The following is a 26,170-nucleotide window of genomic DNA, read 5'->3' as shown; positions in this document are numbered from 1 at the left end:
TATTGACTTTCAATGGATCAGAGTCAAGTGTTGCCAAACTGCATTGTGGGTCTGCTTCTTCACTTGGCTCATGTTGCATTGTTAAGAATCTGAGAAATGTTCAACGTTCCAAGCAGTGTTGACCATTCAGCTCACATAGTGCACATATTCCCAAGGGTGTGCCCAACAATGGTGGACACGGCAAACATCACTTTAGCAACAATAGCAACTCTTGCTATGTAGTTAACCATGACAGCACTGCTTTGATAACTACCTCCAGCACCCAGTGGCTGGCCTGCCCACCATCACTGACATGGCAGACATCGCATTTATGCTTTATTTAAGGTTTATGAACCATATCAGACTTTACATGTTTATTTTTCTGATGTCTAATCTTGTGATTTTGGCCAGTATCAGACCAGTGCAGTGTATTTTATTGCAAGTGCAAGTGGAGGCTTGTGAGCACTGAAGTTGTCCACAGAAGCTCGGAGTCAAAACATGCACTCGCAGCTTATGTGACTACACACAGATCAGCTGATCTTGCAGCTTTTGTTTACCTGCTCAGGGCAGACATGTGTTTATTATCTATTTGTTCAGCTTGAGCGCTCCAAGTGATCCATAACATTGATCACTGAAAGCCTCCTCAGCTACTTTTCTTTTTTTTCCCTTGAATCAATAAAATTGTTCACCAGAAGAGACGGACGGGAGGTTCAGTTGTCTTCCTGAAACGTTTGAACCGATGATGGCATGCGACAGGATAGCTAAGAGGATGCACTGAGCACGGGCCATGCTTCATTATATAAGCTCCGGCCACAAAACATTTGTTTGGACAGCTGGCTGGTGAGACGAGCTCAGGGCAGCAGAGAATAATGGGGTGGAGGACGAGGACAGGGTGGAGTTGCAGACACGGACGGAATAAAACAGTGACTGTATTTTCTGTTGGGACCAGGCGTTATTGCTTTTCAATTTTATTGTGATATTTTGAGACTGTTTGCATCAAGACATATCTTGAAATGTCTATCAAAGCTGGATGTTTGAGCTCTTAAAACATTTTATTTTTCGAGGATTGTGTTTCCCACAGGATAGGGACAATGCCTTGCAAATAGTTTGATATATTTCCTTGGCTTTTAAATGTTATAAAAGGATATTTACAACAACATTGCTTGTAAATCTAGTCAAATGTTGCCGTATCGTTAATAAGTAAGGTTTGAAATTGAGGGAGATATTGATACAAATTCCTGTCGTTCATAAATCCCCCATTAGAGTTCATTGTGAATGAGAAGATGACTTCTTTTATCTCCGCTTCTCAAAGGCCGCTCTTTCAGTGACATCGGCTCTTTCCAAACCACTATATCTGAGCAGCCACTAAATGACAGAGAGCCATTTCCACCATATAATCTCCCTGTCCAATATAAATAAAGGTTTGCTTGTGGCCCTGCCCATGTGTGCTTATGTGTGTCTAGCTGATGACAGCGCCCACTATAATTTCTCACTTTCCAGAAGACAGCACTGTTTTTGTGTCCACTTTGCCCTCAAATTACGTTCAGTTACAATATCCAGAGCATTGTTTTTACATATTCTCTTGCATATACAGTATGTATTTATTGTTTTACAGCTGATATCAGCAACTTTTGACTTTTAGCTAATGTCCCACCTGTTGCTGCCTCCTCCCTACCTCACCTCATAAACATGTTAGGAGAGGGGACACAAGACATTTACTCACAGACAACCAGCTCAACAAGCAGAGAGGACTGCCTCTTTGTTCTGATTGGCCCAAGTGTTGTGAGATACTTGAAAAGTTTCTCCTAGATCTGCTGTCAGAGCCTGAGACTGATACAGCCATGGTACTAGACCCTATATCAGTGATGGTTGTTAGAATATAGAGCCATTTAACGCAGATTTGACCAAAAACATTTCACTAAATTATGTGTTTCTCTTGCAAGTTATATCTTGGGAGATTTGAGCTATTTACATCTTTATATTTGGCATATACATACATTTTCTTGACGATTGTGGTGGTGTTCTAGGTTATGATGTACCTGAGATGAAACGGGCTCTTATGATTTCTTCATTGCTCAAGGCCTTCTTTTTGTTTTTGGTTGAATCATAAATCACATAACTGAGACATGTCTAGGCCAAGTATTTGCTGAATTGTTTCAAACCTGCAAGTTCAAACCCTGATGCAGCTGCGGCGAATGTCTGCCTGTTGCTTGAATCCTGAACAATTTGCAAAGATTTCAGCGCGATCTGTGAAGAAAATGAGCTTTAAAATACTCTGACTGTGATATGAGTGCTTTGGAGGAGCAAAGATAACAGAGCTGCAGAGTCATGCTGGGGAATTGGCTGCACACTGTCAGCTCTCCTTGGTTTAATGTCAACTCATCTCCTGCAGGATAAAAGCTCCTTAACTTCCTGTGTGGACTGTGCCCCTGGGAAAATTCTATTCCAGATTAGATTAGTAGATTATTTCAGGAGCCTTGCCTGCCTCTTCCTCCTTCGTTTTCCTCTTCCTCCTCCTCTCCCCTGCTGATAATTCACAACTTAATAAGTTCACATCACATAATAAGTTTGCTTATCTACAAATGCCTTTAAATCCCTCTAATGAAACTTATCAACCCCTCTATGTTTTGCTGAGCTGGTTCAATATGACCAGGTTTTTGTGCTTTGTTGAGATTTTCTATCAAGTCTTGAGTCGTGATGCACACTTTCACACGTTCATTTGCATTCAGGACCAGAAATACAGGTTCAGGCCCAGTGAATTGCTACTATTCTGAAAAGAAAAAGGCAAGCATTCTTTTCCCCTCAAGGACAGTTGGGTTCTAGTGTGTACCTTTTGTGAATACAAAGTCAAACCACACAGTGCTTGTTGTTATCTTTCAGTTTCATAAAACCCTCTGTGTGCTGGTCTCTCTACCCACTGTTTTCTGATCATTTTGTAATTATTGACAGGCAGTCTTGTCTTTGCGCCGCTACAGAATGACACGGAGCGGCAAAGGTATGACTGAAATCTGTGTCAAGACGGAGAGACCGTATCTTTCCAGTATGCAAACATCATCAGCTCTGGAGCTGTCTTTTATCAGCTTTGGCAGAGATAAAGATGTGTCCACACACACACACAGAGGGAGAGAGAGAGTATATCCTGCTACGCTGTGCTGGAGCCGAAGGGCAGAGTCAGAACAGACATGCTATGTCATGACATGCCGCAAAATTTGACGAGTGTGATATAGCAACATCTAAATGGTCACAGACAAGGACAAAAGTACAAGGATAACCATGGAGGCATATCACCCAAAGTCTAAACATGAATTCTTATCTTTCACTTGTATTTAATCATAATCATTAATAGAAATAATGCACAGTATCACATATTGAAATCAATTCATATCATTATTGTATTGTTATTACTTGGTGGGCAGAGGAATTAGAAAGATTTTGTTTAAAATAGCAATGAGAGACATTGTTTTGATTTAAATTATGATTAATTGAACTGATTGAACTTATTTGTTTTTTAACAATCCAACTGTACATGATGTTCAAAGATGTTTAGTTGTTGGAACTTCATTGTCTGAATAGGCTGACCAGTGCAAAACCCAAAAATGATGTCCTCCATTTTTGGTTTTAACATAAAGAGGAATCTGTTGTGAATGAAAATGTCTTGCGTTGCTTTCAGACTGATTCTTGTGTTATGCCGTCTTATACCATTGCCTCACACCTAGTAGCACATAAGCCTCGGTGTTACCGAGTGCTTCTCTTGGGTAAATTCTCTTCTTCTTTTTTTTTTACTTCAGGTTGGAACACGTTTGAAGGAAATAGCAGTCAAGAACTGTGCTATCTCAGAAATTGAATCTTATTTCTGAATAATTGGAAAGCGCATCTATATATATATATATATATATATATATATATATATTTTTTTTTTTTTTTACCTCTCTATGTCCCTGTGTACATATGAGAATGACCCAGTGCAGCATTGGTATGGTCAGTGATCTCTGCCAGCAGCAGTTTCTGTCTCAGGCTCGTCTCTCTCCACTTAGATTTAGAAGCAAGTGGATGGAAAACAGCCAAGAGACCTGCACCAGCAGCTCAAAAACACATGTGCACAGCCTTTTTAACTTTGGTTTTCTTCTCATATTGCCCACATGGTCCTCTTGAACCATAAAGTTTGTTCTTTGCTGTGTGAACATACCTTTATATTTAGCAGCAGCAGCACCCCATTTCACAGACGGTAGTTAGCCACTATTTACACAAAGTTCCCTCTAAATTTGTGCCCATAAAGTCGTTTATAATAAGAGATGTGCTGACATGCTAGCGTCTGATGGGAGGAGCGTCCTAAGCTAGGGGAGCTCTCATGCTTGTTTCTTCCTCATACTTGGCTTGCACTCTCCTCCTCCTCCTCCTCCTCCTCCTCCTCCTCCTCCTCCTCCTCATCTTTAAAGCGGTGCACTGTTGAGACATGTGGTTTTAGACCAGGACACGTGGCCTCCTCAATGTAGCTGGAGGAGGTGAGAAGTATGAGTGCGTGTCTTTTTCGTTCTTCTTCTACACCACATTCTTTGTCGTGTGCAGAAACAGGTTGGCACTTGATCGAGGTGACCAAAGGATACAGAAGTATTCATATTAGATGAAGTTTTCTCACAAGCTTCTGTAAACCACAGTGGCTGCCCACATCAACTATTAGACAGTATAGATGTATGTGGACAGCAGCACTCATGCAAGTCCAGGTTAGTGAAGAATAATGAAAGGAAAACAAAGGGCACAGCAAAGTCAGCTGCTTCCTTTTTCCAGAGATAACACTCGTGTTGTCCTTTCATTCAGAAGCAGTTCTTGCATCTGCATGGTAACTGGAATACACAATGATCAATGAGGCTCTGACGGCAAACACAGGAGGCTAATTCACACGGGCAAGAGCAATACTTATTATTATTACTAACTTATTATGTGTAGTTGTCCTCTGACAAATAAAATCAGGAAGTGGGGATCGCGTGTTGGTCTGTTTCTGTCTCCTCATTGAGTCAATGGGCTCTGTTTCTGCACATTATTTCCTCCTCACTCCGACGGCAGTTACCTCGCTCTGTCATTCACTGTGTGAAAACACTGGAGGCAGCATTTGGGCTCATCGTCAAGCTTAATTACACTGAACTTTAATTGCTCTGTTGTTTTGTCTCTGTGTGCTGTTGCGCGGCTTTCACACATCGCAGTTATTGGTCGATTCACACGCTCCATCACAGTGTGTCAAAGTGGCTCTTGGTCCTGAAGGCATAACTTTCAGCTCTGCTGATGTTTTCCAATTAGTTCTAGCCTATTAAATATAACCCAGAGTGTACCTTTGGTTTGTCACATAACACTTATTTTCTTTATCTGTAAATAGACTTATTACTCTCCCATTCTAAATAAAGGGTCAAATTCAGTTATTAGTTTCAATAATTTCAATTGTTGCTTATATCAGCTTCTGGGCTGGAATGTGATGGATGCTCAGTTATATATTAAACTACTGAACTCCTACTTCAATGTTTTTCAAATGTGGAAGAAACTAGAGATGTCTGCGTATGAAAATCAATCAGCCAAGAACCAGTGCTGTCTCTGAAATGAAGAAGCTTATGATTTCATCATAAGTTTCTGAATAAACCTCAGTTGGCTTAAAATAACTATTGGGCCAATAACCTACTTAAACTAATCAGGCCAGTGCTGCACTGACCTCCTCCATGTTGTTAGAACTGAAAAAAGTTGCTTCAGGCTATTGAGTGGGTAGTTTTCAACTGCTTCTGAAGCTATTTCAGCACTTGCTGTCTTTTGTTTAAATATATGCATACATATATGGAAGCATTACTTTTCAAAACCTACTTCTAGTTCTCTTCTTTATGCAAAATGTCCATCTCAGTTTCGGCAATCCCCGTGATTTCAGGGGGTGTTCCCACAATGTGTGGTGCTAGTGAACGGCCACTTGTGTCATGTCAAGGCGTGACTCACTCCTTTTCCAGGGCTCGGTCATTTATGAGGTCTACTCCTGCGTTTTTGCCTCAAATACTTGAATGACGCTGAGTGTTTTTGTTAATGTTTAGCCACATTAAACCTCCTTTATCAGATCCTGTTTTGTCCCAGCTCTGAAATGTTCCTCTTAGTTATTTTCCAGTGTTTGTCCATTGCACAATATTAAGTGTATCATATTGTATACTGTGTATAAAGCCTGTATTTGATGTGCCTACAGTCCCTCAGACTGCCTCTATCATTAGTCCTTCATGCGTTTGACCTCAGAGCCATTATTAAAGCTCTGAGGAGAAGACAGAGGTTTTTCTTTGGTCCAGATGTGGAAAGAAACTGTTACGGGCAATGACTTAAAGCTGTGAGACTGATGTTTGTGTTTGTTGCTAAGGGAGTCCGTCCACACCTACAGCTTCTCAATATCCGTCCAGTAAAAATCTAATTTGTAATGTGTTCTACTACTCACAAGCTGACGATACAAAGAAAGTTATGGGCTGCGGCAACAGATAATGATCTGGGAAATTGAATTACAAAGTGCTTCACAAGACAGTGAAAGTAAAACAGCCATAACTGTTAAATCACCAACAACAACAGTTTCAGGACACATTCAGGAAAGTTCAATTCCATGAAATCAAGAACAATCTATCTCAAATGATTGATGATCTTGTATTGTTCTTATCAGTAAATACTTTTCTTTAGCCTTTCCATTCCGTGTCACAAAACTAATGTGGAAAGAATTATTAGCTATTAACAGTTTATAGTCAAATGGAAGCTCCACTCAGTTTGGGCACCTATTTCACAGGTGCTTTCACTTGACAGACAATGTTCCAAAGTTCCAACAACAACTTTAATTCGAATGATTTGTAATCCTTTTACTTGGCACCAAATTACAAATGTTTTTCTTGTAAACTACATTCAGATAATACCCCCACATTTAAGCCTTGTTATTATTTAAGTGGGTGAGTATTTATTGCATCAATGTTCAAATTCAAAATGCAGGAGGCAAGGCTCTCACAGCAGCACCAAGAGGAGCACTTAGCTTCACTAAATGTGTCATAAGACGTCCCCTGACTTTGCTCCAGCTAGTATCATCACTCAAGGCAGCCTGGTCATTTCTGGATGAATAAAGTCCAACTTTGATAATGACTCAAATGCTCAAATGAATCTCCTTGTATTTCTGTCAGACACACTGGGCTCAGCTCAGCTGAGCATCATGGCAGTGATGTGTCCTGGTTTTCTCTTGGTTAATGGGCGTCTAACCTCATTTATGCCCATGAATGAACATCAAACACATCTGGACATGGCCTTAAAGGAACTTTGTCTGTTTGAATGAATAGTACTCGGTCCTGTTTCTCCCACCACTGGCTTCAGTTTGAACTCATTCACTGAACCCAGCTGGTTCAACAGTGAAGCTGTGTGCATTGTAATATGATCTGACAAGATGAGATAGTAATGTATTGAGGTTCCATTTTTCTCAGCTTCTTTTAGCGGACAATTAGGATTTGTAGAACAAAAGTCGTATTAATTCATTCCATTCGTATTGATCCCTAATCCAGAGTAAGAATATTTGTAAATGGAACTGTAAAGGTGTAAAGGTACAGTTTTTGGTCACCACTCTGGGGATATTCGTGGTTTGACAGTTAAAATAACAAAATGTCCTGACCTTTCCTGCACAACGATGTTGAGATTGGCATTAACAGAGCCGCGTTTATCTCTTGCTTCATATCTCCATCCCCGCTGCTCAGCTTTAACGGCTGAACAGGGGTGGATTAAGATAACAGGTGTCGAGATGTAGACATCCATCAGTGGTGGTTTGGATTGGATCGGAAACCCTGTTGTGATGTGGTCACGCAGGTCAACAAACACGGGACAGCAGATAGACTGCTCTCTACTGGGTCTTTGTAAAAATGGGAAAACAGGATATCGATAAAATTTCGACTAAAGACAAAAGATGAAATTTCCTCCTGGCAACTAGGGCTGCAGCTAACGATTGTGTTGGTTAATTGGTTTATTAATTAGGTGTTTTTGGTCGATGAAATGTCAGAAAATATTGATCCATGTTTCCCCAACCTTAAACGGATGATGTTCTCAAATGTTTTTGTCCACAGAGCAATATTATTCACTTTAGAGCTGCAACTATTATTATTTTCATAATCGATTAATCTGTTGGTCCATAAAATGTCATAAAATGTTAAAAAAATGTTGATCAGTGCTTGTCAAACCTGGAAATGATGATGTTCTCGAATGTCTTGTTTTGTCCACAAACTGATTCAGAATGATTCAGTTTTATTGATGTCTTTATGTGGAGCAAAGAAACAGGAAAAATATTCACATTTAAGAAGCTAAAACAATCAGAAATCTTGTTTTAATCATGAAAAAAACCTGTTGACTAATTTTGTCATTGATTAATTGTTTCTGCTTTAATTCACTTTTATTGTTTTGTTTTATGGAGTCAAAAAACTGAAATGGCTGAGTCCTACCTGGAACCATTTGCTTCTGAAAAAAACGAAGACGAGAAGGTTTTTCAAGTGTTCTTGGTAACACAGATGGTTCCAGTAAGAACCATTAAGATCCAGAGAACCCTTTAAAACCCCTTTCCTGAATAAAGGGTTTCAAAAGGGTTCTTTGTGGAACCCTCCAAAAGGGTTCCAGGTGGAACCTTTATAAAAAGGTTCTACCTGGAGGACAAGCCGAAAAACCATATATGGTTCTACTTAGCACTTTGATTTCTAAGAGGCTCTGATTGGGTAGAAAAGCTACTAGGCGTCATCTTGAGTCTCGTCTTATTTTCCTTTTGCATCCTGACTCACTTACCACACCTGTCCCCCTTTCACCATCCTTAGTGGACCCTTCCAGCAGTTAGCCATGCACAGTGATGGAGAATTAGCATCACTAGCTGTGACCAGTCAGGTAGACGGAAATGGAGGGTGAATCATTGAGTCGTGAGCTGCCTCGGTGCTTTGTTCTCCCTCTGGAGACTCTGACACACACACACACACAGCACTAATCTTACATGTGAGGCTGAGTCAACTCTGAAGATCCTTTTTTTTTTATAAAGAATTTATGAGAAAAAGTGCATGTGTCACCCTGCGAGTAAATCCTCAGTCCCAGAGAGAAAAAAAAAGGTGTCATTGACTTTTTATGAACAAACTTTTCCTCCCTTGTTGTAACTGTCTCTGGTTGGAAAAGTAAGCCGCAAAACCAAAGCTCAAAAGTGTCTGTTGTATATTGAGACTTTCTTGGAGGGGAGGAGAGTAAGGCCAGGCCTATAATGTACTGGGGGAAACCCTGAAATTTTGGCTTCAGTGTGAATTTTCAGCCCTGGTTTGAAGACGCGGTTATATCTTACTGCAATGGGAATAAAAACAGCAGTTTCTTTTCTGATTTAAACATTGAATGTATTAAGCACACGTTCTAAGAGCTGAGTTTCTGTAGATTCTTTATGATAAAACGCGGTGTGTTCTGTCAGTGCAGCCTCAAAGCTTCTCGAGGTCCCTCGGGTACAAGCTCTCCTTGGCTTTTCTGCGTTTCCTTTTTTTCTCCTGTTGAATGTAATCACACTGGCGTTGTGTAACTGCCTTGGGTGGTGCCACTATTTTAAGAGCTTTTTGTGTTGACTTGCGGTGTTTTGTGGGTAGTTTGTTTTAATCCCTATTCAGTCAGATTGACTGATATGACCTCCGAACAGAGTGAAAGACTCGCCGTGTTATAATGGATGTGCATGTTTTTTTTCTGTTCCTGGTTAACTCCCAGCAAGTGCAATCAGTTTCGACACGTTTCTTTTTCCTTCCCTATTTATACACCTAGTCCTTTAGTCAGAACTTGAAGGCATACTAATTTGGAAAAGGCAAAGGGAGCACACCGAAACGAAAGCTATAACAATACTTAGTGAGGAATCCACCGTGTCACAGCATTGAACTCATACAGTTATCCGTCTACCTACCTAATTACCTTGTCATGCTTTTACAGTGTCATAGTATCAGTGATGTAATCGCATCAGAAAAGAAAGCCTGGCAATTTTCCATGTACACAACTCTTCCTGTCTTCCTGTTTCGATGAGCTGTTGTCACGCCTCATGACTGGTTTCACTCGTTATTTGTTGCTGTAGTACCTGCAGTATATGCCGGAAACTTGTCGTAGCCCAATCTGCTATTTTTAATCAGCTCAGATGGAGTTAACCAAGTCTGTTCTTTTTTTTGTTTTGCAATTTAGGATTATTTCAATCATTGACTAATATTTTTTTGTTTTTTTCAAATATGTCATTGAATGAAATCATTGAGTAAAAGTCTGATTATTTTTTCGTCGTCACCAAAAGGGGGAATATTAAGAAATATTTCCTATTTGAGTTATAACACATGCTGCTGACCACAGAAAGGGAGAGATGATGGGTGTAGGCTCCGCCCTAACACACTCACTATGACTGTGTGTGTTTCTACTTGTATTTGTTGCCTCTCCAAGATGTTTTCTGGCATAAACACTGATCTGTTTTCAGCACCAAAGCCTCATTCCTGAAGAATTGGTGAAGTTTAAGGTTAATATTTGAATTGTGGTTAGGTTATTGTGAGAGTTGGACATTAACTGATTATGGTCAAGGTTACACAGCTTTGTTTAGGCTGTCCAAATGAAGTTGACTCAGCGCAGTGTCCTCAGAGGAATAGCTTCATGTCCCAGTGAAAATAGCATTTGAACACACAAGGAAATAGGAGGAGGTTGTTTGTGTTTTTACCGTGCATTTTAACGTTTGTGGGTGTGTGTGCGTGTGTGTGTGAGCATGTCTGAGCATGTGTGTGAGCTTGCACGTGTGCATGTATGTGTTGGTCTAACCTGAATTTAAAGGTTTGGATCCCAGTGTCTGTATATTGCTTGTGTGTCTGTTTGGTGTTCCCGTCTCCCTGTGGTATGCAGCAGAGCAGGTTCATCTGTGTCAAAGTGAAAAGGGGAGGAGAGAGGAGGTGTGGCTCCTCCTCCTCCTCCTCCTCCTCCTCCTCCTCCTCCTCCTTCTTCTTCATGGCTTGTCTTTTGCTCTGTAACTTCACAAACTTGTCGTCAGGGTGCCATCTAAAGGACTGAGTCGATGATGATCTTCTCCTTGTTAATTCTGTTCCTGAGAAAGCACATGTGGTTTGAGACTGACTTGTGTTTTTTATTGATAATGTTTTAACTTAAAACAAAGACAACACAGAAACAAAAGAAAATAACAGCTCATAACTGATTGGCACCAGTCAAAATGTCAACGCTATAACCGCTGTCCTCAAAGGTCTTTATTTCTGCCCACATTTTTCCATTTAAGATGCTGGAAAACTGCACAGCAAAGTGGACGGCAGGCAAAACCTAAAACATATCAGTTTATCGTTGAATCTGTCTTACTTTATTACTTTGTTTGGTCCATACAATGTCAAAACATGTTGATCAGTGTTTCCCAAACCTTGGAAATGAGGATGTTCTCAAATGTTTTGTTTGAAAACATCCAGAAAGAAACGGAAAGAAAAGATTTGAGAAGATGAGAAACAGGGAGCACATCTTGTATTTAATTACATGACACTGTCACACACCATGACACTTGTCCAGTCGCCGACCTTTTTCCTTTAAGCACGGTGTACTATCCAAGAGGGCATCTTCCTCAGAACGAGAGGTCAACGTATCTATGTTCCACTGCGGGTCATTGATCTGAGAGCTCAGTATTGATTAGGCGGTCAGTCTGTTCGCACCAGATGTCCAACACCAGCTGCTCAGGAATATGCTGCTGCTTTCACAGAGACATACCGTCCATTTTTAATGAGCCACCCTGAGCAGCCTTTAGCTATACATAATGACGGCTGTTACAGAACATAATCCACACTGCTGCATTCCAAGTGCAATTGTTTCTCACTGTCGGTGAAGATACAGGAGTCAGCGCAGTGTCCTCAGACATCACAAAAGATTGCATGTTACAGCAAAGTGCACAATTAGGACCCAAAACCAAAAAAAAATCACCACAAGCATTTAACATTGGTAATTTCTCATCAGGGACAGTCCAAAATCATACAATACTATACAAGCAATGTGAAATGTGATTTTGTGCCAGACACTGAGGTGGGATACGACCTCAACTGGCTTTTAACGGTCCATTGAATATCGGGACTTCCTCTTTGACGGATTCATGCACTGAATCACATGTGAGCAGGAAAACCACAGAACAGCGTCGCCAGGCTCGAACGCCGACTGACGGCACCGCTCAAGCTGCAAATATCAAACCGGGACAAACATTTTTTGCAATGATCCGTCTGAGGAAAAGTTTTCTAAGGGCAATCTTGGCCCATGAAGAGGATGATGTGTTCACTAGCTGCTCAATCATGGAGGTAATATTTGATTTATATGTGCAATTGTTTGGGCTCCACTTAAAAACTTCAAAAAAGAAAGTGCTTTTTGATAATGGCAGACTTTGGAGGTCTGGGTTTGCCTCAATGGAGAGGTTCCCTGTTGTCGTCTTACCTTTCCATCCAATCTCTTTCTAATAAATGCAGGTTGAAACAATAGTATATTTATTAGCGTTTTGTAATTTCTTCACGCTGTGGTATTGAGCAGACTTCACCGGCTTCTTCTCATCTGCTGAATATTCATGTGTATTGTCATGTGAACCTCCAGCTGTTCACCGGGCTCCTGTATATTTCATCCCTATTGATCCCTGTGCAATAAAAGCATCACAGAGCCAACGTTAAATGCCCTCCAGGTCACGGCATTATTTATGAACCTGTCGACTCTTTTTGTGCTCTGCAGACTGGCAGCTTCTTTGTAAAAACCAGCATGAAATAAACATGACAAGTCATCCATTTACTGGCTCAATCATCCGTCAGGGGTTTGAATCTTCACTCCGGGAATGTTGGTGGAGTAATTTTGTTTTCACTGGTCAATAGTATCATGCTTTATCAGCTCACGTAGAAGATTAGAGGTTAGATAAGGATGTTTACTTAAATATTTAAATATGTTTCCTGATTTCCACAGTTCCCTTTCTTTACAGCTCTGAGAATGAATCTGGACATAATGTCCTCATTTTGTCCAGGATGCGTCTTCATAGTCAGTTTTACTTCCCTATTTTTACCTTATCTGCCACTCTCACTTATATAAGAGCAACCCTTCCTTCCTATCTCCTGTGCTCCTTCTTCAGATTCACTCAGTTTTCTGCTCCTCGGTGGTCAGCCACAGTTTATGTCAGCTTATTTGACATTTTAAGTTCCTGTGCCACTCACTGCCCTGCACAAACATTTGCTGTCAAAGATTCTGCCATTTAATATGTTTTCAGCTCAGTGGGAACACGGCTTTAACGGCACGGAGGTTTGATGTCGGTGCTGAGGGATGTTGACAGGTGTTTTGTATGAAGGTGTACAGCCGTTTGAGTTTACACACTGAAAGATGGGACTTTCCAGGATCTTTTACCTGACGAGGGGTGTGTATGTGATTGCTTCCTGGGCACAGATAAGCGCTGCCCACTGCTCCTGAGCCCGGATTGTTTTAAACACCACTGGTGTGAAAAACAGATGGGATAAAACTGTGGAATTGATATCGTCCACCCCTGTGACAAAGTGAAATCCTGTCACAAATGATTCACTGTTTTACCTCTTGCTTTCTATGCTTCTCTCTCCCTCCATTAGGTGTCTTCGTCAGGCCATGGCCACGGTGACTCGCCCATCTACACCAACCTCAAGGAGCTGAAAATCAGCCAGGCACTCCTGCCCCCTCTGCCTTCAGGCTCCCCCATTCAGACTTTGGGCGACTGGGAGAGTTACAAGGACCAGAGTGGCAGGTACTTCTACTGCAACCGCGCCACCCAAGAGAGGACCTGGAAGCCGCCCCGAGCCAGGGACACAAGTAGCGGCAACTCCCGAGGAGAAAACCACAGCGCAGGAGAGAGCTCTGAGGTACGGAACATGCCCCGTACGGAGGGTTCTACAAAACACATTATTTTGTCGTCTGTTTATGAAAAGGTTCCAGTGACATGACTTAAAACACTCCCGAGCTTTATGACGAGTACATTCTACTTAGCCCGAGTGGTATGAAAGCACTAAGCCAAGGGATTTGACTGCTGTTAACTATGCACATCATCAGAAATGAACACAATATATTCGCAAGAAGCCATTCTCACGATCTAAAGATCTTGAATCATCAAAACATCACTGTTTTGAGAGGGTCAGTTTGGCACTTTTTTTTCAGTACCTTAAATAAACAGAGGAGGTTGCTTAGTTTTAGACAGTGTGCGAATCTTTCGGCATTGAACTATAACCAAGGCTCAAGTTACCAGTTTCTTGAAGTGAAAAGGAGACGAGTACAACCTCACTAAAAACTAGAAACGGCAGTACACTGCACGTGAAGATCCATGTCATTAAAAATCTAGAAAACACGCATTTTTACTGCAAAACGGGAGGTCTAACCATGTACACAACAACAGATAATAGTATAGTCCACCCACGCAGTATTGAAGTCCACCTACACTTTTGGCACCTGTATATATTTAACCGCAGATAGATTTTAAATCAACAAAAAAGCTGCATATAAGTTAGTTAATGAGTTAAGTTTAGGCAATATCCATGTCAGAGAAAATGTATGCTATATCAACACCAAAAAAACACACATGTAGATACAAGTAGACTTTTTATTTTGGAAATTGCACAGGGCAGTATCACAATTTATTTATAGACTTATTTGATCAACAGCCATTGACAATTATGACTAAGTGAAAGATTATTTCATGTGCTCACTCACACACACACAGAACACTGACACATACCAGTCTGAATCATGAGGTGGTCACCTCTCATTTTCTTCCCAATTCTTCCAATACATGCACAATGCACCACACTGCCACCTACAGGTGAAAAGCTCCCACTGTCACTCGGTTAACTGTGTGTCACACTGTACCAACTAGCAGCCACCTCGAGATTTACACAGTCCAGAATGAATGTCATTGTTTTTCTTATGGGTTTTCTGGTTTTCTGCTCTGTAAAATCTCAAATCTCATGGTGTACTGGTTGTGGGTGCATGACTGCTTATTCTCCTTGATAACATAACGGTGAAAGATGCCCTGTCTCTTCTGTCTCTCTCTCTCTCTCTTTACACTTATGCTAGACTACTCCTCTCTCGCTCTCGCCTTCTTTCCTCCCCCTCCTCTCGCTGTCATCGAGTGTTAAGCCTCTGTCATCGGAGGACACCTGCTTCAGTACCTACTCTAGCCAGTCTGACAGTCAGTACGGCTCGCCGCCGCGCGGTTGGTCGGAGGAGATGGACGAGCACGGCCACAGGCTGTACGTCAGCGACCATACTAACGAGAAGGTACACTCGCTGCACTGCGCTCAGCTTCTGCCTCTGACTTTGGTGTTTTCAGGGGACAGAAAAGAATTAATGGAGTTCACGTTGATTGTGGGGATTTTCGACTCCTATATTTCCTTCTTGCACTGATTGGACAGTGAGCTATTACCATCACCGGAGAAATGTTGACACTACAGAACGTTAAGCTCTCATAAAGCTCAGTGATATCAGCAACTTTTAAGGTTTAACCTCACATGATAAATGATGTAAAGGTTTAGTGTTTAATGTTGGTTTTACTGCATGTGTGTCACCAGTGGTTAAAACACGTTGATGAACAGGGCCGACCTTATTACTACAGCGCTGATGGTTCCAGGTCAGAATGGGAGCTGCCGAAGGTAAAATACTTCATAAGAATAGTCAAATTCACCTAATTACTGAATAAATGCTGTTTTGTGAGAAATTGTTGTTTTCATGTCAAGTTATCAACCTACAAAAAAAAACAAGAACTTTGATTCATTTGTTAGTTATTTTGTTATTATAAGTTGCTCAGTACCCAAAAAAAAAATTTTCTCCACAATTTTAAATGGCTTATTTTCTTCGACTCGTTGATAGACAAACACAGCATTTTTTTTATTATATTGAGGGTTTTTGTATCAGTTTTCTTGTCAATAATAGTTAGTTGTATTAGTTATATTTTAAGATTAGATTTTCAATTTGACTTCCTAGTAAAATAAAATATATATCATATAATCCCCCGTATTTTAAGATGATATATACACACAGCACACTTTGTTTACCCACATTGCAATTATTATTCATGAACAGAATATGTATTTTTGACAAAATTAAAACTTGAGTCAGATTAAGGCACCAAACATCAGCTCAAACTTGTTTTATCCAGTTTAATTCAGGAAAAAAAAGATTACTGAGTGCTTATGCTTTGTGATTCCCCCCGTTTCCTTCTTTCAGTACAATGTCTCCCCTCCCCAGCCTTCTGGAGACGCTCCAAAAACCCGCAGTCTGGACAGGAGACACTTGGAGCCCATCGTCCTGACCAAGTGGAGACACAGTTCCCACGTGGAAGAGCCAATGGACAAGGTCTGATACCCTCATCAACGCTAACTATGCGCTAATATTTGAACAGCAAACTCCCCTAAAGAGTATATGTTTAAACCTATTTCTAACATCAATCCGTTATACGTAATGTGCCGTGTTGCCGTTATCTGTTGTGTTCAATGGCGACATGTTGTTAAGTCAGCAGTTTCAGTTGCAGCGGCTGTTAAAATCCAGACGTTTCCGCGCAGCCTCTGCCCGCCTACACCCGTACAAACACAAAGTCAGTCGTCCGTCATACCGACAAATCACCGTCTTATCCTTTAATCCTTAAGAGACAGACAATCGGACGATCACAACACATGAATCATAATTACACTCTCATCCTCGTGTTGAATCACTTTTTTTTCTTGCATGTTTCTCTTGAGTTGATTGAACCAGATTTTTTATATATATAATTATTTCACTTAAAAATTGGACAATCAATCATAAACTTTGTCTCTTTTTGTTGTTGTTTACATTTCAGCTTAATGTAAACAATGATAGGAGACTTTTGCACCTCCTCTAGACTCCTTGCCTTGAGGAAATCTGGCTCTCTTTAACAATTACACAACAAAGATTGTGACAATGAGGGACAGGGCGCCTCCTAGTGGCCATTCTTCTTCCCAGCTGTGCTGAATTAACGTGTCACTAAAAGCACCTTTCAAACAAATCAAATGCTGTATTAAGCGATTTGCAATTTGCCTGAAAAATAAAAACAACATAGGAAATAAAGTAAAAATGCACTTGGCAAAAATCGATAAAATAATGCACACAAAAGTATAAAATATTTTAACTCCATATTATAGTGATAAAGACATAAAATATATTCATTTAATTATTAGAAATAAAATATTGACATAGCAGAGCAAATAAGTACAAGTAAACAATAACCATACATTTATAAAAGATGGCTAAGTTGGTTATGCTAATCAGGAGCTACACGCGTACATGCGTTTGCGTTATTCTATGATCATTTTTGTGTGAGAGATCATTTCATAGAGAAGTTATAGCCGTAGATGGAGCTGAAAATACCCTGGAGAATGATTTGAAGAAAAGAGTGGGAACCATGAACCTGCGTACTGCAGCTTTAAAGAGTTTGACCACAGTGATTGAATCATTCTTAAATAATTGCACGCATATAAAACACATGGTACTTTTTAAAATGCATGAACCTTCACAAATCTGATTAATAATCCATTAACTACTCCTGGAAATCACTATCATCATCATCATCTCAGCGCTAATCACACTTGTCTTTGTCTTTATTAATCTCACATCATCGTCTCATTAACACTTTGTTGTTACCTCATGTGTTTGTTTTTCTTTTTCTTTTGTTTTTTTTGTCCATTCCTGTCTCCTCACTAGGACGCACCTCTGGGCCCCATACCCTCCTCTCCTGACTCTGACTCCTGCCCTTCGTCTCCAAAGCCCCCTGACTCTGTTAGTACTCACCCCTGACCTCACCTCACCCACCAGTCTCTGTCCTGCACAGATTTATTCAACTCAGGTCCCTGAGTTACAGGCAGTGACACTTGTTGCAGGGTTTCTGACACTGGTCTGGGAAATGGTTCAAGAGATAGTTCAGGTTCCTATGCCTCGTTTGTGTGTTACATACATTAGACCACATTTGACTGCCTGTTTGGAGAGGAACATTCATCCTATTCTTACATGCATTAACGCAGTAGTGCAGATGTGTAGCCACCAGATAAATTGTTTGCGTTATACTGTAAAATTGCAGTCTGACAGCATGGTAACCCACTGAAAATAATACCCTTTTCGCATCAGAATATTCCATAAATTACCTACACATTTCCTGTCCTCCTCCCCAAACAGGCAGTGTCTACTGTACATAACACACTGATTATCCTTACACTTATTCCTTTAAGAAACCTGAATTAACTGGAGTCTGTGTAGAAACAAGTAGGATAGGTCAAATCACACCGGTGCTTTATGTCGTTAAGAGACATTTATGTCATTATATGGGTTTCTGGGAATCTGTGTCGTGATCAGAAAAGGCAAACAATCATTGGCTAAATGCAGCTCTGATAGGATAATTACATTTAATGTACTTTGACATCGGTATACACTCTCCAGTCCACTTGCCTTTTCTGAGGAGTGGTTCTTCTGGTGGCAGGGTGTTTTGTGGTGCTGGTGGTGGCGTTTTACTTATTGTTCACCGGTATTAAGCTTTGACAGCAGCTTTGTCCTCTGCGATCCTGCTGTGTCTCTGTAAAGTCTCTGTAAAGTGCTGTTTTCTTTTGTGGTGCTTTAATGCTTGTTGTTATATTCTTTTCTCCAGCCGTCTGAAAAGTGTGGGGTTCTGAATGTGACAAAAATCACAGAGCATGGAAAAAAAGTACGGTGAGTAACTGTTGACTCCTGACACTTTTGCTGCGTCTAATTGAGTAGGGGTGTAACGGTATGTGCCCTTCTGCTCATTTGGCGATGTTTGTTTCAGTTTTTGGATTAAATTAATTATTTATTTGCCTAAAGTTGTCTGAATTCTTAAATATCTCATGAAAATTGGTATACTTAAAGGAAAAGTACACATTTGATTCATGAACTTTCTGCTGCAGGAAGAACTGGACCTCCTCTTGGACAGTTCTCCAAGGATCCATACTGCTGTTTGCCAAAGGACAAGGAGGTGGAAGCAGCTGGGTGAGTGATAGAAACGAAGAAAAAAAAAATATTCCTTCCTCATCACGTTAGTGATTCAGTCTGCATGTCTAGACGTAGGTACAGTGCTAACAAAAGAAGAGTTCTCCTCAGTCATTCAGGCATTGAAAAGTGAGGCCAAGGACAAGTCTGTTTCATCTCTGCGCTGTTGTTGTTTAGTCTGATAATCTCAACCAGGCTCTGTAAAGAGGGTGGTGTTTCGTTTGTCAATGCACTTCCTAAAAAGAAAAGCTTATTATAAGGTCATTACAGGGAAGTTAAATGTCTTCTTCCTTCTCTTTCCATGCCTCCATCCCTCACTCTCTGTTTTCTTCACTGCCTCCTCCTTCATCCCTTCACGCAGTCATACTATCACAGTGGCTCCTTCCCTGAATTTCTCCTGTCACTGTTGAGTAATTGGAGGCCGTCTGCTAAGAAGCATCCTGCTGTCTGCCATGGCTGCACTGGGCTCCCTCAAGCCTCCTCTGTATGTGCTTCCTCCTTCCTTACGTGTGCTTCTCTACTTGTCCGCCACCTCCTTTCCTGCATGACACATCTGTCCTGTCTGTCGTGCTCTGACCCCCCTCAGACCCCTCTGTTATCAGTCACATCGAGGCAAAGGGTTGACAACACGGACGACAGAGTTTTTTAAAATGGATTCAGTCGGGAGAATTGAGGAAGTTCAGATGGAGGTCTGCTGTCATGCTTCTTGTTACATGGACAGAGCATGGCACACAGGCAGGATTCCTTTCTGTTTTTAGTTATGTGCATGTGTGTAGGCTGGAACACACACACACACACACACACAGTCTTTACTGCAAAAAAATGAGCTGTCGAGGGTAAAATAAATGGTGACTTTTCCTTTAACCCAGCATTCTAAAACAATAAGAGAGGCTCGAGAAATGAAGGAATTGAACAATATAAGCTCACTTGGCAAAGCTATAATGATCAGGTTTTGCTTGACAGAAGTGTTGATATAACTGAACTGGGTCGTTTTCATCCTTTAAGGTGTTCCTGTTTTTTTTTTTATTCACCCCCCTTTATATAAGTCAACAGCACAAAATCACTTATGGCTGTAATTGAGGAGCACAAAATGCACCCTCTGAAATCATCACAACACAACACCGCTGAATCAGAGCCTGTTAGTGGTTGCAGTTGGTGGTTTTGATGAACTGCCAACTACGCTGTATAGAACAAATGGGTTTGTCAGTTGTTGGGCTTCTCGGTTAAAGCCGCAGTCTGATTTGTTTATTATTCTGCCTCTGTTAAAGCTTCATACATAGAAAGATAATGTGTCCTTCACCTGTAAACGGGCTCCATCGAGCAATAATACCTGACTAAGGGAGTGTTTGAGTATATACAGCAGCAGAGCAGGAGCAAGTGAGGGCTAGAAGTCTGTTTGCAGACGGTTCGCTTTACTAGCACACTGTTGCTATTGCCTCCATCTGTCTTGATGATAAAAAAAACAAATCGTTTCCTGTGTGCAGCGTGAGAATGTCGGCAGGTGAAGCGAGATCTAAACACCATTGTACTGAGAAACACAGAGTCTTTTGATGATGGTTTGAGTGTTATTTGTTTGTATTCAACGGTTCAGCACTACAACAACAGAGAAAGCCAGAGCCATAAGACTACAGCTTTATATTTTCTCACAATGGTCATGAGTCAGACATGTGACATGTTTGGATTCTTTTCTCCTCTCTCTTTCTCCCAGTTCGGAGGAAACCAGTCCAAACCCGAGTTCACTGTGGATCTGAAGGGCGGCTCAGTGGAATGGGCCTCCAAGGACAAATCCAGCAAGAAGCACGTTTTAGAGGTGGGACAGAGCTCACTTCACATTCGCATGCTCTCTGATCTTTTGCTTGTTGTTTTTCTTTGAAAAACGACTTCAAAGTGCAAAAAGGTCCTACATACAAAGAAAAACAAAGTTTCATAAATCAGTAAAGATCTTTACTTTACGAGTCGTGCACAATATGAAGAAATAAAAATGTTTTCCGAAAGCAAAATGTTGTTTGTGTGTGTGAATCCTATCTGCAGCTGAAGACTCGGCAGGGAACAGACCTGCTGATCCAGTCAGAAAATGAAAACGTCTCCTCTGACTGGTTCAGAGCGCTGCAGGACACCATCAGCACCCACGTAAGGAACAACACTTTCTCCGCTCTACTCCGTCTGAGAAACTCCCAGAGTTCGTTTATGTTCAGGAAAATGAAGGTCAAAGATTTGTTGTTCAGCATTAAATAACAAGTAGATGGAGCATGCAAGATCGTGGTGCGTGATGTTTACTGGTGAAAAGACTTAGTCTAGTTTATATTAGCCAAAGTTACTTCAACACATTCATGTATTAAATAAAAGGGAAATCAAATGGATTCGACTTTAAAAACTTACTGCAAGTTAACCGTTAACATTGTTCTTGCAAAATGGAGCCGTACTTTGTTGTTTTTATGTAGCATGTGAATGTCTTTACATCAGCAGCGTCTTGTTTGTGTTTTTAGGCTTGTGAGTCTGACGAGGCCATCGAGGAGGACATGCCCGAGTCTCCTGGTTCTGAGAAAAATGACAAGGAAAAAGACCATCGAGACTCGAAGAAAGGCAGAGGTCTGTGCTCTTTATGGCTCTTTATAACTTGTGTCATTACATTATGTTTTTAAACACTACTTAAAGGTGCCATATGTAAGAATGTGGCCAAAAACAGTTACTACATTCAAATTCAAAATACCGAGGTCTTTTAGGTTTCGTTTTCTGACGTAACTGTCAACCCGTGGTTGCTCGGCAGCTGAGACTTTACTGACTGCAATGATTGGTAGATGGCGGTAGGTGGCGCCACATGCCAAAACATGATTTGCAGTCTGCAAAATATATTTTTTAATGCAAATGTTTTGTCTGTACTGTTGTTGTTGGTGAGTTCAGTTTGTTATATGAACATTATTCCTGAGTCTCTGTGACATATTAGGAGGATTTTATGGCCAGTTGCTTTAGATTTATTACATAATGCACCTTTAAAAACTAAGGTGAAGCTGATTATTAAGATTTAAAGTGGAAAATTATGACTGTAGGACAGATTCTGCCTCTCATATCGAAAGCTCAAAGTACAAAAACAGCTCGATGACGTATCAGTATCACCCGCTCTATAAAACTGCTGCTTTTATCAGTTTAATTCCTCACAACACCGAGCAGCCGTCATGGCGGTCAGCGTGCTGAGACGAGTCATGGACAACGCTTTCACGTCTCCTTTTTCCTCCGCAGCCATGAAGAACTCCACCAGCATGGACTCCTCCGACAACAAGAAGACCAGACACAAGCTGAAGAAGTTCCTCATCCGCCGTCCGACACTGCAGGCCGTCAGAGACAAGGGATACATCAAAGGTAATGGGGAAAATCAATGACTTTGACTAAAACACCATCATTTTAAGTTTCATACATTTATACGAGTCGCTTGTGAAAAATGTTGCTGTCAAGTGAAAGTAGTGATTCTGAATTTTTAGATTCAGGTGATTTTCCTGATTCTAAGCTAAATCTAATAAATTGGACCTTGGACTGTTTGTGACGCCGTCTTTGTTATTCTGTGTCTTCAGATCAGGTGTTTGGCTGCAGTTTGTCCAGTTTGTGTCAAAGGGAGAGCAGCACGGTGCCATACTTTGTAAGGATGTGCATCGACCATGTGGAGAACAGTGGTGAGTCTACATATGTGTGTGTGTGTCTTTACCATCACAACTGCGTGAGGAGGAAAGGTTTCTAGTTTCTGTGAATGTGCCTGTAGTAAAAGATGGGAGTGGTTTACTGTTACATGATTATACAGCTAATGTTTGATAAGCTGTTAACTCACCTAACAAGTTGTAAAGTAGTATAAATACACAAATATGTCCTACAGTATATAGTGCTGGCACGTTAACAGTGTCTGTTTACGTGCTGTGGCACTGGAGTTCAGGCACTGTTTACCAGTTAGCTCTGTTAGCTCCTTTAGCACGCCTACAGTCGAACTGGAGCGGTCTGTTTATTAAACGAAAGAAGCAGCGCTACTAATAACCAGCGTACCTGTATACTGCTTATGTGTGCCTCTGTTTTTAAAGTTTAACGTTACTTTAGAGACTCATTTTAATGATCTGGAGTCACGTAAACATTACGTCACAAGCGTCTTTTTCCGGTCAGTCGCCGTGGAAACGCGTAATGCATTAACGTTGCCACCGTTAACATGCCCAGCACTGGTATATATGTTTGGAGGATTAAACTATTCTGGTCCTCAAAGCAAATCATTTCTAGATGTCTCCTAGCTAACTGGTGTTTTTTCTCCCATCATGCCCTGCAGGTCTGCATGTAGACGGGCTGTACAGAGTCAGTGGAAATCTGGCCGTCATACAAAAGCTACGATTTGCCGTCAATCACGGTAAGTCGATGTGCGCTAACGCTGCTTTGCTCTGTTAACCTGTCAGCTGAACAATGCAGATGATCGAATTGCAGTCTTGATTGTGGATAAATGATTATTTGATATAGACACATATACTGACATAACTGACTAAGTTTCAGTGAGAAATACATTAAAAACAACTTATTTTTCTTCTTATCTCACATGAAAGTGATTTATATACATATATATAAGGTCTAATCTTACTCCTTTGATCCATACCCAAGTTGAATGAGTTCTTTCTTTCTGTGTGGAGTTTTTATGTTGTCCGTGTGTGTGTGTGGGGGGTTTTCTGGGTACTTGAGCTTCCTCCCACAGTCCAAATTGGTGACTCTAAATTGACTGTAGGTCTGAATGTGGAAGCAAATGGTTATTTGTCTCTGTGTGCTGGCCCTGAGGTTAAAGTGGGAGACGGTGAATGAGTGAACAATGAAGTTGTTTTTCTGTAATCCCTTGGTTTACTTGACTTTCTTAAACAGTGTTTTAACTGAAGAGTGTGTGTGTGTGTGTCCAGATGAGAAAGTGAGCCTGTCAGACGGGAAGTGGGAGGACATCCACGTGACCGCAGGAGCTTTAAAGATGTACTTCAGAGAGCTGCCCGAGCCGCTCTTCACCTACACTCTCTTCCATGACTTTGTCAATGCCATCAGTATGTGCTGCACCCTGCACTCACTCAGCAACACATTCAGTTCACACTAAAGCCCAATTTATACTCCTGCGTAAAGACTCTGCATCGACGCAGAGCCTGTCGAAGAGCCTCTGCGTCGTCTCCGTCTGCACGAAATATTTTTTTAAGTGTCCGTCACTCCGTCAAGGGACAACGGAGACGGCAAGATCTGCGATTGGTCCTCAGGACAGGCCGAGATAACAATGCTGCTCTGTGCCGGCTCACAGTGCGCACCGAGCGTCCACAGAGGCGGAGCTCATCCCCGCCGATAACGTCGCTGCCAAACTATAAATACGTCATATCTTAACACACACAACACATGTTTAGACTCTAAATGGCTAATTTTTCGCCTCAAATTATCTTAAAACTGCGTTCCGTCACACAGAAAAGTGAGAAACGGCCACTGTTTCAACAACAACAGTCTTTCTCTCTCTTTTTCTCTCGACGCCATTGCATCACTGTAGCCAGAAGCACAACAACCTTGCGCAGCGACCCCTACTGATCGGGCGGGAAATTGCAGCGCGTGTCCGTCACCACGACGCAGAAGTATGAAGGCTCGAGTCGTCTCCGTGGTGACGCAGTCGGATAACGCATTACGCAGTCGGAGAAGTATAATGTGGCCTTAAGTATGTCACAGATAACGGAAGCATTTACTGCTGCCATTTAAACAATACTGGGAGATACTGTAGCTAATTAGAAAATATCCTTTACCTCTTTTATATTATTGTTGGAAAAAGTAAAATTCAAAAGCACCCCAGAGATCCCTAAACCCCATTTATGAAAGCACTTACATAAAGATGAAGTACTATTAAGTTTGTCTGGGACCTTTAACACCAGTATAGTATCAGTGAAATGGTTTCTACCAGGCTTTAATACTTTTTTTTGTTTTGTTTTATTCAACAGAGATCTCGGACTACAAGCAGCGCGTTCAGTCCATCAAAAACCTGATCAAACAACTGCCCAAACCAAACCATGACACCATGCAGGCTCTCTTCAAACACATGAGGAAGTAAGAAAAACACTGTGTTTTTTATTCATCCATACATGGACAAAGAAAACTTTACTTTACACTTATAAGAAAATGTGTAAAGTAGAGATGTACTGGTTTTATCAGCTGTCTGTCAGCGACACATAGTTGAATAAAAGGCTAAATCTGCTTTAAACTGCTATTGTTTGTAATTAAAGTAGTGTTAAAGGTTAGTTCCTGAATATGTATGATGTAAATTGTAATATTTATTTGTGTCAATGTTACAAAATAACTTTTTTTGGTCAGTATAGATACCTAAAATAATCTAATCTTGTCTGTACTCCAGGGTGATTGAACACGGCGAAGAGAACCGCATGACCACTCAAAGCATGGCCATCGTGTTCGGGCCGACGCTGCTGCGGCCTGAGACGGAGACCTGGAACATGGCCGTCCACATGGTCTACCAGAACCAGATAGTGGAGCTGACGCTGATGGAGTACGAGAACTTTTTCGGCAGGTAGACCAGGAGGCAGGCGACAGAGGATCAGAGCTACGTGTTCTATTTTCCTCTCCAAATGCAGAGCTTTTCCTTAACGCGGCATGAAAACACAAAACCCGGTTCTGCTCGTTTGTTGTTGGCTTTCGTCTTTATCTCAAACCGACCTGTGGGCAGCGGCTTCTCCAAACCGAAAAACGTCACGGGAACCAAAACGTAGATTTAACGTAACTAGCGACCAAAACATTTTTGACTCGTTGCACTTTCAGTTTCTCTTTTTCCTCTGTCGCTGCGTTTGTGACGTCCTCCTGTCCTGACACTGGATTTTAATCAAACACGGAAGCAAACCACTGCACAAACACGCTGAGGAGGCTCAGCAGCAGCCTCCGTCACACGGGAGGTGTCAGTATTGGAGGGTTATGACGCATTCCAGCTTTGTTTTAGAGTGTAGACACCAAGAGAGGAAGAAGACGGAGGCAGAACAAGGAGGAGGGACGTGGAGGCTTGTGTCATCTTTCTGTACACATTGTACACTTCTTCTCCCCTTCTCTTCTGATATACTGGACTGATGCTCTTTTGACATCATCAGGTTAAAGGGATGATTTAAAGGCTCTGACAGAACCCAGCGAGCTTGCTTTGAAAACATGGCACAGAAAG

General features: G+C 41.3%; 1 protein-coding gene across 1 annotated transcript in view; it reads left to right on the top strand.

The window, feature by feature from the left end:
• LOC310927588 (rho GTPase-activating protein 12-like) overlaps positions 1-25,690 on the top strand; it is a 41,271-nt gene extending 15,581 nt beyond the window's left edge. Inside the window, exons 3-19 of the mRNA XM_083889909.1 lie at positions 13,587-13,853; positions 15,058-15,261; positions 15,552-15,632; positions 16,207-16,335; positions 16,511-16,573; positions 17,698-17,772; positions 18,632-18,693; positions 18,909-18,990; positions 20,699-20,800; positions 21,022-21,120; positions 21,477-21,579; positions 22,228-22,347; positions 22,557-22,655; positions 23,288-23,365; positions 23,898-24,032; positions 24,954-25,059; positions 25,364-25,690. Coding sequence (XP_083746035.1) covers positions 13,587-13,853; positions 15,058-15,261; positions 15,552-15,632; positions 16,207-16,335; positions 16,511-16,573; positions 17,698-17,772; positions 18,632-18,693; positions 18,909-18,990; positions 20,699-20,800; positions 21,022-21,120; positions 21,477-21,579; positions 22,228-22,347; positions 22,557-22,655; positions 23,288-23,365; positions 23,898-24,032; positions 24,954-25,059; positions 25,364-25,538 — 1,980 coding nt within the window. The 3' untranslated portion in view covers positions 25,539-25,690. The remainder of the gene's footprint in view (positions 1-13,586; positions 13,854-15,057; positions 15,262-15,551; positions 15,633-16,206; positions 16,336-16,510; positions 16,574-17,697; positions 17,773-18,631; positions 18,694-18,908; positions 18,991-20,698; positions 20,801-21,021; positions 21,121-21,476; positions 21,580-22,227; positions 22,348-22,556; positions 22,656-23,287; positions 23,366-23,897; positions 24,033-24,953; positions 25,060-25,363) is intronic.
• Positions 25,691-26,170: the final 480 nt, after the last annotated feature.

The sequence above is a fragment of the Microchirus variegatus genome (genome assembly GCF_963457635.1).
Source record: "Microchirus variegatus genome assembly, chromosome: 5".
Taxonomy (NCBI): domain Eukaryota; kingdom Metazoa; phylum Chordata; class Actinopteri; order Pleuronectiformes; family Soleidae; genus Microchirus; species Microchirus variegatus.
This window is presented reverse-complemented; position numbering and strand designations above follow the sequence as displayed.